The sequence below is a fragment of the Danio rerio genome, chromosome 23 (genome assembly GCF_052040795.2).
Source record: "Danio rerio strain M-AB ecotype USA chromosome 23, GRCz13ab, whole genome shotgun sequence".
Classification (NCBI taxonomy): domain Eukaryota; kingdom Metazoa; phylum Chordata; class Actinopteri; order Cypriniformes; family Danionidae; genus Danio; species Danio rerio.
Window position 1 is genome coordinate 25,191,185 of NC_141043.1, and position 16,952 is coordinate 25,208,136.

At 34.1% G+C, this 16,952-nt stretch overlaps 1 protein-coding gene across 1 annotated transcript; it reads left to right on the forward strand.

Annotated features, from left to right (window-relative positions):
• The first annotated feature begins 2,047 nt into the window (after window positions 1–2,047).
• On the forward strand, window positions 2,048–14,198 carry slc2a1a (solute carrier family 2 member 1a). Its single transcript, NM_001039808.2, is given in 10 exon segments — window positions 2,048–2,281; window positions 6,111–6,206; window positions 8,664–8,824; window positions 8,910–9,150; window positions 10,416–10,578; window positions 10,650–10,837; window positions 11,544–11,648; window positions 13,484–13,585; window positions 13,661–13,864; window positions 13,950–14,198. Coding segments are annotated over 10 exon segments (1,467 nt in total). The 5' UTR covers window positions 2,048–2,263; the 3' UTR covers window positions 14,139–14,198.
• Window positions 14,199–16,952: the final 2,754 nt, after the last annotated feature.

A 16,952-nucleotide genomic window follows, 5' to 3' on the forward strand; every position in this document is an offset into this window, starting at 1 on the left:
TACAGACACCCACCAAACCCACCCTGTCTTTGATCCAACATTTTGTCTGTTATTGTTTACAGTGCCTATCAAAGAACATGTATTTGATCTTGAGGTACCAAAGTCAACAGAAAACGATATGAAGACAATGAAAGACAAGGTTTTTTTTCCTGTGCGCACCATTTAACCGGACTCTTTCCTACTGTGATGAACAAAGGCTACGGATATTGTGTCAGGATGAAATAACAAAGACAAAACACTACCAGATCACCAAACTTAGTCATGACATTTATTATATATTGTCAAATAATGAAGCTAGATCTTTTTCTTATTTTAACGTGACTTTCTTGTGTTGCCTATATGATTAATTATTCTGTCACTTTTGGATTAGCTGATTTCTATATTGTGTGATATACAATACAGTCATATACAATTATATATAGAATTTCAATTATGAAAATTTTGCTTGTGTGTGTGTGTGTGTGTGTGTTTGTGTAATTTTTGAGTGTTTATAGTACAAATATACAAAAACATGTTTATAGTATCTCAATTCTGAGAAATTTCGCCTCACAGCAAGAAGGTTGCTGGTTCAAGTCTCAGCTGGGTCAGTTGGCATTTCTGTGTTGAGTTTGCATGTTCCCCCTGTTTTTGCGTGAGTTTCCTCCGGGATCTGGTTTCCCCCACAGTCCAAACCCAGCAGACACACAATTTCATAAAACATTAATCTTAAGTTAGATTTAGGCCACCAGCATCTAAGGACAATGTTAATTTGACGTCCAATAACGATGTGAAATTATGTTTATATTTGGTTGATTTTAGGTTGTGTTGGAAAGTGAGCAAAATCCAAAGTTGAGCCAACATCTTAAACCAAAATGTTGGAAATTGACGTCTGCCTGACGTTGGGTCCTGATGTCAACGTGATTTTCATTTCCAAACAAAGTGTAACATCTCATGACGTTGGGGTACTACGCCAATCTGACATCATGTTGACGTCCTTTGCTTGCTGGGAAGACAAGCGCTATAGGTGAATTAAATAAACTAAATTGGCTATAGCGACGCGGTGGCGCAGTAGGTAGTGCTGTCGCCTCACAGCAAGAACGTCGCTGGTTCGAGCCTCGGCTGGGTCAGTTGGCGTTTCTGTGTGGAGAATGCATGCTGTCCCCGCGTTCACGTGGGTTTCCTCTGGGTGCTCCAGTTTCCCCCACAGTCCATCAACATGCGGTACAGGTGAATTAGGTTGGCTAAATTGTCCGTAGTTTATGAGTGTGTATGGATGTTTCTCAGAGATGGGTTGCAGCTGAAAGGGCATCCGCTGCAAAAAACATATGCTGGATAAGTTGGCAGTTCATTCCGCTGTGGCGACCCATGATTAATAAAGGGACCAAGCCGAAAAGAAAATGAATAAATGAAATTGACTGTATTGTATGTGTGTGAATAAGTGTATATGGGTGTTTCCCAGTACTTCATTGCAGCTGGAAGGGCATCCTCTGTGTAAAACATATGTAAAACTGGATAAGTTGGCAGTTCATTCCGCTGTGGTGACCCCTGATAAATAATGGACTGAGCCAAAAGAAAATAATTGAATGAATGAAAAAAAAATTATATGAATAGAAATATTTAAGTTTCATTATGAATAATTATTTTTAAAATTATAATAATAATAATAATAATTATATTACGAATTAAAAATAATAATTATAAATAATTATGTTTTATTTAACCTATTTGAATATTTAATAGCTTAGAGTTTAGCATTGTCAGACAGGACAACTTTTAATGGCTATATTTCTAACATTTATTACTTCTATCATCTGGATGCTCATCCTGTCATCTTTTATATTTGACATGCATATTAAATCCTGATAATGCTCGTGTTCGCTGTTGCAAATCTATCAACACGCTTTCAGAATGGTCCTGATTACAACCATTGAATGCGTGCAGCCAATCGAGGCGCTCATTTCTACCCATGCCTAAAAGTACACATTGCCACACGGTCCGAGGTATCCCGGCAACAACCAATCAGAGGCGGCGTCGGAGAGTTTATATTAAGCGCTTTTACTCTGCTGATGGCAGTACGCTGAACGCACCTGACAGACCGAGTGACAACACACTGCCGACTGAAGACTTCTTTCAAAATGGCAAATAGGACGATATTCTCTGGATATTAAATGTTAAAGTTTTCGTGTCGAATGTAATATGTGTTTTTGTTGAGGACTGCGGTTTTAAAAGAAGAACAAGAATATAATTAGTCTATAGTTTTTTTTAAAGAACAATTTTTGTCATCATGGAGTCTAATAAAAAGGTAATGTAATGTTACTCACTTCATAGTTGTAGACTATTATAAAAAGAATATATAATTTAATTATAAATGTATGTATATATTAGCTATATTTGTAATATATTACTTCTGTCAGTCAGTAAACCAAAAGATACACATTGGAGAAATGGGTTACTGCTGCACAAATGTTGATGCTTTATACTACAATGAAAAGAAAAACAGAATTATGTAGTTTTTTTAAAGAATATTTTAACCTGCCGCCATGCAGTCTAATAAAAATGTTATCTAAAGTTGCCTACTTAGCATTTTGTCAATAAAACCAGATGAATACAACTATAGAAAGTCATGCTGCTTCAGTAAATAGAAAAAATATTTGTAACCAAATTGGATTTCTAAAAATCAATGAATTGGTGAAGATAATAATACAGTATAACACTATTTCTACACATTTTGACTAACAGAACTTAAATTAACATTCTATATTTTTACATTTAAATTTGAGATGCTTTAACAAATATTAAACTGTGCACCTGTGCAAAATAAGTCAGAATTGTGCTACATAAAATAAAAATCTCATTTGTACTGTTAAATAATGAACTAGATTTATGTCTACAGAAGCAAAGGTCTCAGGTGTCATCAGGTTTAAACCCCTAAGCAATGGAAATATGTGCTAAAACCTCCTAATGAGAGCTAAACAGTATGTGACACCCAGAGATTTAGAGGAAAAACTGATGAACTACATCAATGCTTTGTTTTACTTGCATGTAACTTGCTTGCCAGGGACATAAAGAGATGAAAGCGAGTAAGGTTGAACATAAAGGCAGTCACACTTCTTTTGAGTTTTACAGAAGAAATTGACAGCTGCAGGGTTAGTTGAGGTCACAAAGGAAGAACCAACACAATAAATTAATAAAAAAAATATTAAAGAATGATAGAGAACTAGGACATTTAAGATAGATGTTTAAGGGATTTTAGCTTGTAAACTTGTGTGTTAAAAAGAAACAAGGAAAAAAAAGACTTGTACTGTTTACACTACATATTAATTTCATTTTCATTTATTCCATAATGTAAGTTTTTATGTAATCCACACTGTAAATTGTTAAAGAAGTAAAGAATACTGCAAGAAGTTAATTAAACAGAGCTTCATGTGCTACAAGAAGATAGTGTATTTCAACTTCAAAAGTGCAATATTCTTTGATTATTAAGTTTGTTTACATAATCAAATTTGTGTGTGTGTATATATATATATATATATATATATATATATATATATATATTTTTTTTTTTTTATTTATTTATTTATTTATTTTTTTTAAGGAAATGCAAGTAAGAATTTAACCCAACCATTGAGTTGGTCAATATTTTACTCCAATTCAGGTTAAAGTAACCCACCACTTTTTAGTATGATGCTAAAGTAAACTTGGCATTTCTTTGCACAGTTTTGTTTAAATTTCTAATTATTTTTGTTAAATATTTGTTTATTTATTTAGTTTGTAATTTATTTATTTGATAAGTATTTATTTGCAATTATTCTAGTTTATTATTACAGTGTAAGGCAGCAGTGCACTTATTACTGAATGACTGCAAAAAGTGATCTTTTAAACCTAAACCCCTTTGCTTCAGTGGCATTGTTTATGAACTTTTCTATATGTTCATTTCATCAGGAATGCTAAGCTGTGCCTAAGGACATGAGGCCAAAGTTACAACACTTCTAAATGCACTTCATTTATTTGTAATTTTGCTGAACTCAATCACATGCAATAATAATCTGTTGTTATGTAATATTTAACAAGGTTCAAGTCTTACATGTAAACACATGTGCTACAGTCTGAGCAATACTGAGAATGACAGAAAGGGGGCGCCACCTGCCTACTGTCAACTTGTAAATGTTTACTAAAACACATTGGCTCTTCATTAGATAGATTAAAACACTATTAAAAGGCTGCTGATGTAACCTGCTTAAGCTTGAGAATAACTGCTTGCTACCTTTGACTGTTAAAGGAGTAGCATAACTAATATCTCTGAAAATGTCTAGTTTGCATCTTTTTGGTACACAGATATACAGTATTGCGCAGGCTGAGATGGCTCTAAATATAAACTAAAGTGTTAAGCTGGGTAAGAATGCTAAGAAGCACGTATAAAATCACATGCCAGTGTTACTTAGAAGTGCCTTCTATATAGTTAATCTGACTGTACGTGCTGGTGCTCACGATCAGCTGGTTGTCTTTGAGGGCCTTTTAAGCATGTTATGTAAAAGCCTACGGTGGTTTGAGTGGATTGGAATAAGAGGCTGCGGTGATGGTGGTATGAGTGCGTGTGCTGCTTCAGGTGCTGCTGGATCTGTAATAGGATCATACTTGATAATCGACAGGGTTTCCCTCATTCAGCATTATACACAACTGAACCATTGTTCACGTGGTGGTTCAAAAACATTCTGGGTGTAATTACAACTGTTCAAGATATTTTATGTTTTTTTTTTTTTTTAAACAAAGCTGTAAAAAATTGCAGTGAAGCCACATTAAAACAGCACATTAATACCTTTTAATTGTCCTGCATTTAATGCCTCTTTAATTTAATATTTTCTGTATTTTGTATGCATAATATATTATGCATTTACCTATTATACATACATACTGTAGCATTTTATAAAATAGATAACATAATAAATATGCCTCATGCCACTATTGTTTTTGTTACTATAAAAAAAAAATATATAATATATATATATATATATATATATATATATATATATATATATATATATATATATATATATATATATATATATATATATATAAATTGAAACTACAAGCAGTTTTACTTTAAACAACTGAAAACAAATAAAATATACTTACAGTTAAATATACTTACATTTTTGATGAGATATAGTCATTTAAACATTATTATAGTAACATTATATTATATAATAATTTTAAAACAATAATTTTAATTACATTAGTTAACTACATTACTTTACATGAATACTTATAAAGCATTTATTAATATTAGCCAACATTTGCTTTTATCTTTTAATTGTATTTTATTTTTATTGTAATTTTTTATAGTATTTTTGGAATGTTTTATTTGTAACTATTATTTAATGGAACTGAGCTAACTTGAATTAACATTGCTGTTTATTTACAAATGCTAACAGAGATATAAACTGTATTTCTCATATTTAATCAATGTTAATTATGCGCATTAATTAACACTAACTAGTATATCTTAAAATATTTTTTTCTGGAAAAAAAGTGGAGTCTTAGGCATATTTTTGTTTTGTTGACTGCAAATCAAATTAAGCATTTTGGTAACACTTTATAGTAAAATCAATTAATAAATTAACAACGCTCAATAGATGTTACAGTATTTATTCATCTTTGCATTGCATTAATTTATAAAATACAAATTAAAAGTCAGTTCATGTTTACTCAGATGCAATAATACAAAAATATATTTATTTATAAATGTTGAAATTGAAATATTACCATACAGAACCTACAAAAAAGGGTAACACTTTAAAATAATGTCCCATTAGTAAATATTAGTTCATATTTACTAACATGAACAAACTATTAGTAATATAATATTTACAGTTAATGTTAGTAGATCTTTAGTTAAATAACATTAGTGTATGTTGACTCAGAGTGCATTAACTATTGTTAACAAGCACAAATAAAAATTGCAATAGTGCATTAATTAATGTTGAACTATGATTAATAAATGCTTTAAAAAATGATACATACTTAGTTAATGTTAGTAAATACATACACTAATTGACCATTATTCTAAAGTTACCAATAATGGTTAACAATGTTTCTTCAGAATTAAACCCAAATGTTGTTTGTGTTTATAGGAGGTGACTCCTCAGCTGATGATGGCCGTCGGGACTGCTGTGATTGGCTCCTTGCAGTTTGGATACAATACAGGAGTCATTAACGCCCCACAGAAGGTGAACATTATAGACATCTGACACATAAAACGTCATTTAATCTATTATATATAATGCATACGATTATTTAATTAAGTTAATTAGTTCATCAATTCTTTATTTAATTATTGAGTAGGCATGTTTTTGCCTCATTTTTTGTGTTAGTGTTTGATTAGACTATTATAAACTATCCTGTATTGATCCTTTTTTTAACTTAGCTTATTAAGATATGCTGATTCACACATGCAGAGCGTCTAATAATAGAAAAGCACTACTAAACAATTTAGCTTACCCAATTCACCTATAGTGCATGTCTTTGGACTTGTGGGGGAAACCGGAGCACCCAGAGGAAACCCACGCGAACACAGGGAGAACATGCAAACTCCACACAGAAATACCCACTGACCCAGCCGAGGCTCGAATTAGCGACCTTCTTGCTGTGAGGCAACAGTGCTACCCACTGTGCTACTGCGCCACCACTGTTATGTCTATGAAGTAAAAAAATAGTTGCAATGTAAAGATTACAATGTACAAATTAGTTTCTTATATAAAACACAACAGAAGCTATTTTGAAGAATGGTGAAAACCTGTAGCCATTAATATCTACAGGGGAAAAAAATGACTGCCAGATTCTGAGATTCTTCAAAAATTTTATTTTGGAGTAAACAGAAGAAAGAAATAGGACTGTAACAGGATTGTTTTTGAGTGAACTGTCCCTTTAAACTTGCTTGTAATCTGCAACTATTATTAGTTGTTCACCATTAATAATGAATGACCTTGACCTCTTTATGGGTCACATCTACTGAGGGTTCTGGATAAATCCCGCATACTATATTTGAGAGAACTCTATAAATGGAATGAAAATCATGTGCCATTCATTACACTAGTCTTTTAACAGGATAAAGAGAAGAAGTCAAAAGTCAAGGAGCTGGTAAAGACACCATTACTGTAAAGGGGGTTTTAGGAATATAAGTAATAGGAACTAAATAGTTTGGGCTAGTTACACTGTCATTTAAAAGTTTGGACTTTTTTGGACATAAAATTTTGAATGCATTAAAAATGGATTCCCTGGTCTCACAATGCAGATATTGATTATCATGTCATTGATTTGGTTCAGTTCGATATCACAATGCATTGACGATGTACTGCATCCTCAATTATAATTTCTGCTTTATCTATACAGTTTTACCATTAAATGCAAGGAGAATATACTGTATGAATTCAACCTTTAATTTTACCTGCTTGAAAGAAAACATGGTTCTTGAACGTATCAATTAAATAAGCGATAACAATATGTTCAGCATTGTGTTCCGCTGCTGAGTTATAATGTACTGTACCTTCAGTGTCAATTGAATAATGTATAACAGTCAAGGCTTGTCTAGGTCTATTAGAAATCAGATATAATCATACAATGATGTACATTTTTTTTATAAATAAATAAACATTTATTTGTTGCCTATAAAATTACATTTGATTTTATACATGTAATTTTACAAATGTGTTTTAATTAAGTAATATTACAATTTTGAGATACTCAAACCACTGCAGCTTTGTTGCACATCTGTCTTATATAGATAAAATGTAAATGTTGGAAATCTTGTAACAGAGATTTCTGCTTGAAATTAGAAAGTCACCTAGTTTCTTCATGAGCCATGGCAGGATTTGAAATAACAGTAAATGTTATTGGAGTGTGTTATGAAGGAGCACAATTGTCAGTCTGTAATGAACTAATAAAAATAACTTCAAAAGCAAATGACAGAAAATGTGCAGAAGACAACTTTAAGCTTATGTCATTTAAAATAGATGGTGAAGTGTTCAAAGTAATTGATCATAGTGAAGATAAGTGAGAACAGCCAGGTGCTCTGCTTCTTACAACAGATCTATGTATAGCTGCAACATACAAGTTTGTGAGGCTATTTGCAAATGTTTGTTTGGACGATGGATTTGGGAAACACCAAATAGCTGAACCATCTTGGAAACTACAGAACTTACCAAGATGGTTCAGTTGGTTTAGTTGGTCAGATGGTTTATAGTTTTGGAAAATGCATTCTGTTTTGACACTACATTTCTGCTCCCTCTGCTGTCTCTAATGTGGTACTGCTGGATGACTGTTGACTGAAGTTAGAGAAGTGTAATGATATTTAGGTCACAATTCACAGTTTTAACAAACTATTAACTAACACTACTAGCTTAATGAACTACTAATTAGCTGTTTATTAATAGTTAGTAAGTTAGAAGTTGGGTTTTGGTTTTGGGTAGGATTAGGGATGCAGAATAAGATCATGCTTTAGAACTGTTAATGAACAGTTAATATCTTATTAATAGGCAGGTAATATGCTAGTAGTTAATAACATGAACTGTGACCGAAACTAAAGCGTATAAATACGTTTTTAAGAAAATGAAATTACATAAACAATTTTGAAATTCCTTATGAATCTCATACCCACTTGATAATGTTGTTTTTTTTTTCTCTCATAGATCATCGAGGGCTTCTACAATGAGACGTGGCATAACAGGTATTCAGAGTACATTCCGCCGACCACTCTAACCACACTCTGGTCTGTATCAGTGGCCATTTTCTCTGTGGGCGGCATTCTCGGCTCCTTCTCAGTGGGACTCTTTGTAAACCGCTTTGGCAGGTAACTTCAAAATCTACAGTAGTCAGAACCTTACCGATACTTTGCTCCTCTTCTGGATCTAAAACTCTTTGTGATCTTCCAACAGGAGGAACTCAATGCTCATAGCTAACATTCTGGCCTTCATAGCTGCTGCTTTTATGGGCTTTTCGAAGCTGGCTGAATCCTGGGAGATGCTTATTATTGGACGGTTCATTGTGGGTCTTTACTCGGGCCTGTCCACAGGCTTTGTGCCAATGTATGTTGGAGAAATTGCCCCGACTTCATTACGTGGGGCACTGGGAACTCTTCATCAACTTGGCATTGTCATTGGCATCCTCATGGCACAGGTTAATTGTGTTTAAGCATTTAAGCATTTTTTATTATTAAACATTTTAGCAGACATTCTCTTGTAAATACACTTTTTTAAATATGAACATAAAACGGATATTTTAGCAATTAGACATTTGAAAAAAAAACAACATCAACCAACAGTCATAAAAGTAATAATTAAACAAAACAAACAACATGCATTCCCTCAACCAACCACCCACCCACCAGTGCTATCCAATGGTAAAAGTAAGTACTAAAGGCATAGTAAACATATTAATCACAATTCTGTAGAAAGGAAATAAAGGGGGACCAATTTTTTTCAAATAACAAAACTGCTAGATTAAATTGCCTTTATACCGGACTTGATCTCCCTCAGGTCTCTATCATTGACAATGATTTACATTTACTCATTTAGTTGATGCTTTTATACAAAGCGACTCACAGGTGAGGATTAAAGAAGCACTTCAAATCAGAACAGAGCGTAGCAGTATACAAATGCAACCCAGGCTCATTTTGAAGAGTTAGTCCCATGGACGTTTCTGGAGGCCGCGAATTATGTAGCCGGAGGTACATATGGCTGCATTCCATTTTTTAAGCGAACGCTAAGGGGCGGTATGACGCTGTTCCTTTTCGCGCTTACCGACTGACTGCTTACCTCCGTGTGGAGGGCTTTCCCAGTTTGAGAAGTTTGTCGAGTTAGCTTGTTGTGTACTTCAGCGGACTTGAGAGGCAGAGAGGAGCTGACCACGACGACGGCGACCAGGTTCGAGTCCGGGGAAGAGCGGTTCCAGAAATCAGGTTGGACAAAAACAAAATCCAAAAAATATAGAAAACAAGTTTATAACAGGGTGAGAATGTGGTCAAATCTGAAACGTGGTGAAGATCAGACGAGGGAGACGACAAAGAGGGATTGACAAAGGAGACATCCAAAACATGCAGTGCTGGTGGTCTATCGATCAGTCAGTCATTAAGTCAGTAAGTCAGTCAACAGCGGCCTCTAGTGGATTTACACGAGAACAGCAGGCACGGATGGCAATTTGAGATGTCAAAAAGTGTACACGGTGGCCTCTGATGGATTTGCAAACACCAAAAACTGCACAAAAACCTACCTCCTGGGACATATTTGGCACACCCCAGAAATGTATATAGTAGTTACATTTTCGAAATGAGTCTGGGTTGGCTTTTTTTAATAGACATGGCACGCATATCGTCATCTTCATCATCTTGTCATTTAACCCCAACTGTTTAGACATACATGATCTTTGTGATCTTTTTCCTGTAGATCTTTGGTATTAAAGAAATCATGGGTTCTCCCACATTGTGGCCCTTCATGCTTGGCTTCACCTTTATCCCAGCTGTGCTCCAGTGTGCCCTGTTGCCCTTCTGTCCTGAGAGCCCACGATACCTCCTCATCAACCAGAACGAAGAGGCCAAAGCCAAGAGCGGTAAGTACTGTGTCTAAAGCTCCACTTAAGATGTTGCCTGTGCCCTCAGCCTAACTAACTGATTTCCACAGTGCTAAAGAAGCTGCGTGGCACTGATGATGTGGGCGCAGACATGCAGGAGATGCGGGACGAGAGCAGACAGATGATGAGGGAGAAGACAGTCACCATCCCCGAGCTTTTCCGCTCATCACTGTACCGTCAGCCCATCTTCATTGCCATCATGCTGCAGCTCTCACAGCAGTTCTCCGGCATCAATGCTGTACGCTTTCCTGCTTATTTCTTATCTGGCAATACATCTATTCACTTTCCTATCTACTTTTACCGTACTAGCGAAATATTAATTGATGTTTGCCAACTAATACAATTTTTTTTTGTATAATTTATTTTATAAATCATTATTATTAAAATAAAACCAAAACAAAGTAAAACATTTTCTATTACTATAACTTAAAGCACCAAATCATCAAAATAGAATCATTGATGGATTATGACACTGCATTCAGCTTTTACAGCTGAAAATAAAATATATTATTTTGTTAACTGAAATAAAAGACATTTACTTTAAATTTTAATAATATTTCAACTTGTTCAAATAAATTCATTCTTGGCAAACAGAAAACATAAAAAAACTATTAAAAATATATTATATAATTGTATAATTAAATTTATGTTTTAAATTATGGTTTGTAGATTTATCTGAATTTTCTTTTGTTTTTAAGTAAAATGCCAATGATGGCTGTAAATGTAAAGGTCTTTAAATAGCTGCAGATGCTACTAGAAACTGATGAGAAATTACCTGTACTGGTTTTTGAGAAATGTATTATGTGAATTAATCTAATGCTAATTAGCTAATCAAAACAATAAATAGTTTTAATAAAATCATTGTGTATCACAAAACTTATCACAAGGTCATTGATAAACAGTGATTTTGCATGCTAAGTAAATGTTATTGTGTTTTTTTTCAGGTATTTTATTACTCTACTGGTATATTTGAGAAAGCGGGGGTGTCTGAGCCAGTTTATGCCACCATTGGTGCTGGAGCTGTGAACACAGCATTCACAGTGGTTTCTGTAAGTTAGTAAAAGTGTTTTCTCAGTATGTGTCTACATTGGCTAATTGTGATAACTCACCCCTATATACACTTTTGGAGATCGCAAATTATGTATAGCTCGAGTAATATATGGCTGCAATTTGTCTTTAAAACAAATGCCACAGGGAGGTTAGAGGCCGTTCCTTTTCACGCTTACTAGCTGACCGCTTATCTCTATGTGGACGGCTTTTCTCCTGTTAGTGGCTCGCCACATATGTGGAGGATTTGAGACGCAGAGCGGAGTTAACTGTGATGACAGGGTTTGAGTCTAGCAAAGAACAGTTCTAGAAAGCACAAAAACAAAAGCCATAAAATAAAATAAATAAGTAAATAACAGCGTGAAAATGTGGTAAAATCTGAAAACATGGTAAAAATCAGGCTGCTGTGAGAGATTTTCTTATTCTGGACTGCTTTTAAAAACACTATCAGTTAGGTTTATGGAAGGAGGTGGGCTCTGGTCAATTGGTGCTTTTTAATACAGTCTCGGTTTGGTTTAGGGAAGGAGGAGGGTGGGGGGATTGGTCAGTCAGTCAGTAAGTTAGTCGACAGCGACCTCTGGTGGATTACGCAAGAAGAGCAGGAGCGAATGGCACTCTCAAGAGAAATTTGAGATCTCAAAAAGCCTACACATCGGCCTCTGGTCATACCTGACGACATTGGGATGTAAAAATAAGGGATATGCCCTCCATAAAAAGGGACCCCCCCCCCCTAAATATTATGAATATATTATATATTATTATTATACATTACTAAATATGTTTATTTGGAGCTGTTTCATAGTAAATGAGCAGTTAAACGGTCAGCGATATGTTTATTATTATTATTTACAAAAGAAAAAATAAATAGTATACATTAGCAGCAAATAGATTAACAAACAGTTCAGCTTATTAAAATAATTAGCTAATATAAAGACACAGAATCAAGTTAATGAATCCCATTAGCCATTTCCTAACTGTATAACTTACACATTCTGATTAAAGAGCAACGAATAATTGATTTATTTAGATTTTTATTTGTTTGATTACATTAAATAACAGGTGTCTCTTTAAAACTGCACACATCTAACGTTATAATGAAAGCATTCAGTTGCCTTACTAACTTTTTAAGCTCATTTAGGACAAAATTACTTGTGTTTGAAAAAAAAAACCCAAGATCAACATCTTTAGATGTTATTATTATTAGTTATGTCTATAAGTCTGTTCATACACACACTCAAAACCCAGACTTTCACTCTGCTTCAAGTCACGAGTCAAACAGCGTCTATTTATCACTATGGAGTGTGTCAGCTGACAGTCATGCAGTGCTATATGACTTTGAGGATTGCATATGAAGGGGAGACGGCCCCTGTAATGAAAAGGAAAGGGAACTGTGCCGTTTTATGTTTATTTCAAAGTGTTTTCATGCTCGAATAAAACGAAAGCACAGAGCAGACTCACATTTAAGAGTAAGGGCGGTCTCTGGTGGTTCGGTGGTATGGGTTGAATATAGGGAGGCTTGGCTCTTTAATGTTTATTTGCCACCCTTCAGAGAAAGACTGAAAATATGAGAGAAATACGTGGAAATACCTTTATGGGATGATAGTGGGATAAAACTGTAAAATACAGTAGAATCCCAGGAAAAACAGGAGGGTTGACAGGTATGCCTCTGGTGAATTCTCAAGAAAAAAAAAACTGCAAAAAAATGACCTCCTGGGATTTATTTGCCGCTCTCCAGAAATGTATATAGGGTTATGTAATCAGAATGAGCCTCGGTTAGTATTCTTATGCTTTGTTAACATTCATTAATTGAAAATGCTTGTATTCCTTTGTAATTTAGCTGTTCATAGTGGAGCGAGTAGGCCGAAGATCACTGCATCTTGTTGGTTTGATGGGAATGGCTGTGTCTTCTGTTCTCATGACTATTGCAATGGCACTACTGGTATGTGAACACATTTATGCGCAATACTTAATTTTGTGTTTCGAGTGTGAACTGAAATATGTTTATCCTTCATAGACAAAAGTGGAATGGATGTCATATGTCAGCATTGTAGCCATCTTCAGTTTTGTGGCATTTTTTGAGATTGGACCAGGCCCAATCCCATGGTTCATTGTGGCAGAGCTATTTAGTCAAGGCCCTCGTCCTTCTGCCTTCGCTGTCGCTGGTTTCTCCAACTGGTTTGCCAACTTCTTAGTGGGAATGTGCTTCCAGTATGTTGAGGTACGGAAACTTGAGCACATCTATTCAGTCTTTTCTCAGTGTTTTCACTTTTGTTCAAATACTCACCGTCTGTTTCTTCTGACAGGAACTGACCGGCCCATACGTTTTCATCATCTTCACTGTCCTCCTGCTGATATTCTTCGTCTTCACCTACTTCAAAGTTCCTGAGACCAAAGGCCGGTCGTTTGAAGAGATCACAGCCAGCTTCCGCACCGGGGCAGATAAATATAACCGAGATGATTTGAACACACTGGGGGCAGATTCACAACTCTGAGCTCTACACACAGGTTTATACAGTGAAGGCTATTTCACACCAGGGATGATAACTAGCACATTTTAACAATCGTCCTAATTTGTTTAGATTCCTAAAGAATTTATAACAATAATAACATTATTGTTGGGATCACATAATAAAATTCTGACAGCCAATCAGAATACACTCAGCATTAAAGATTTTGAGTGTTTAAAGTGGCCGATGACAATTAAAAATATATATTTGAGATAATGAGAAGTAACCGGCTAGTTTTATGTCTGTCATGAAACATTAACTTCAGTTGATCGCTATATTTTTTTTAAATTTGTATTATCTTACTTATTCCAATGGTGGCTATATGTTATGTTGAAGTTATTATTGAGCAATATTCATTTTAGCCACTATTTTTGAAATACAGTATATAGAGGGTGAGGCAGGCATGACACAAGAACCACCCCAGAAATAATCTGCCATTGGTTCTTTTATGATTGTCCAATGGAGAGTTTATATTTCTTTTTTTCCAGATTCTGATGTAATTCCCACACCAATCAATTGTCAAAATTAAGAGATTTAAAAGATTTATTCATTTGTTTTCCGCTGATTTCTTCTGGAATGATTCAGCATTTTTGAACGAATTGGGTGGATGAAGGATTCAGTAAGCCATTCATAAAGACAGCCACTTGCTTCATTTATGAATGAATCAGCAGTTTTGAAAGCAGCAGTTAAAGTAACTAATTCATTGACTCACAGATTAAGTTAATTGTAAAGAGTCACTTGGTTTGTTTCTGAGTGAATTGCTCTTTTTGAACAGATTAGTTAAATTCAGTGACTCATTTAGACTGTGATTCGGCATTCACCTGTTCAGGGTTTTTGCTTCATATTGAAATTCCTCATTTTTAATATTTAACACTTCATAACATTGTTTATTCAGTTGTAACTGTAGTGTGAATGCATACATGTCATCACTGGCATTAAATATGCAGTTTCTGTGTCACGGCTGCATTTTGTTGGCATTTATAAACTGGCATTTATTGTATAACTTAAAAACTTAGTTCAAAGTTCATTCATTCACAGAAATGCCAACTGACCCAGCCGAGGCTCAAATCAACAACCTTCTTGCTGTGAGGCGACCATGCTACCCACTGCGCCACTGTGCAACCTAGCTCAAACTTGATGTGTGCAATTAATTATTTTAAATAATTTAACACATAAGAGTAAAACTGCCCCAGAAAACAATACCATATTAGGAATATCACATTTTTTATTCTGGCTTCACTGAATCCTGCAAAGTGTTCTCTCTTTTTTGGCGTTGTAAAAATCTGAAAAAGAGAATGCTTTGGTGTGAATACTAATTTTTATAATCACATTTATAGTTATCATTCTTGGTGGGAATGTCCTGTAATGTTCAATGTCTGCTGTACACTAACCATGTGACTGTTTTCAGCTTTAGCATGGCTATGTTCACAATAGCAAACTACCTTATTACTCCTACAAGGAATGCAACAGGTTATGCATTGTTTACTATGCACTTTTTTCACATTAATTTGAATGTTCAAATGACTTTTGCCAAAATGTGCAGTATTTGACCAGTACATACTACTTCTTAATAATTACTAAATATTGCAATGGAAATATTTCAAAAGTGTGAGTATATTTGTATACCATAAATAACAAAATAACCATTTTCCTGAGATTGTAAAATGCATAATGTTAAACATGAAAAATATAACAGCAATCTGCAATCAGCATATTTTTACATACAGTATTGTATATTATTATTTTATACTGTATTTTAAAAATGATATGCAGTATGGCATGTATGCAATATTTTAATATTGTATACTGAATTTTCCATTTAGATGCAGTAGAGAAACAATATAAGAGGAATTCCTACTTTTTACTCACAACTATACATTCACTCGCTCTTTTAAAAATAATGATCACAAGTTCTGCGAATGAAAAAGCTTATTTGCATACTACTTGATTACATAAGTATGATTTAATTCGCACAATCACATCTTAAGGAAATATATATTTCTTTAAACTAGATCTATTGTCTAGTAAACACATGAGTTCTGATATGTCTACTGATGTTTTGTCAAGCGTAAATATGTCAGAAATGCAACCTCAACATTATGGTGTCAGATTATGAAACATGTTCATCAGTACTTGAACTGTAGCTGCAAACTGAAAACAGTTATTTACAGTCCAGAAATGTGGATTAGGGACTTAACTTTCATCTGACGTTTAAAATCTTTCCAAAATTTGACCAATACAATAACTGTACTAACACATTTGATATAATATATGAAAAATTGGAATTTTTAGATCTGTGCGTGATGTTTATGATGTCCTTGTGATGATGATAATTTAGTATGTTGTTCATTTTGCAAAAGTGCAATAATTGTTCACATCCCGTATATTTATTTCACATTTGATATAGGCATTATGAATGAAACAGGCTTCTAATATTTCCTATGTAAAATATATGTATTTTTATGTATAAGAGTACATGTGCTATGTTGTTTTCAACTAACATGGCGTACAGTGAACTGATATTTTAGAATCATTCATCCAGAGAATGTAAATAAGTCTACTGAAGCATATTTTTATAGATGTGCTTAGTATTTTAAATTGTTTTCTAAAATTGTTCTAAAAAATCACTTAAATTGCAATAGAAATCACAAAAATGTGCCAATACATGTACTTGCTTGGTATCTTTTTAAAAAGATAAGTAATTCATAGTTGTAAATACAATCAAATAAATACAACTGTAACAGCAGAAATGTGTCATTGCTTTATTAATTTCTGATTAGATCAGTGCTTGTTAGAATG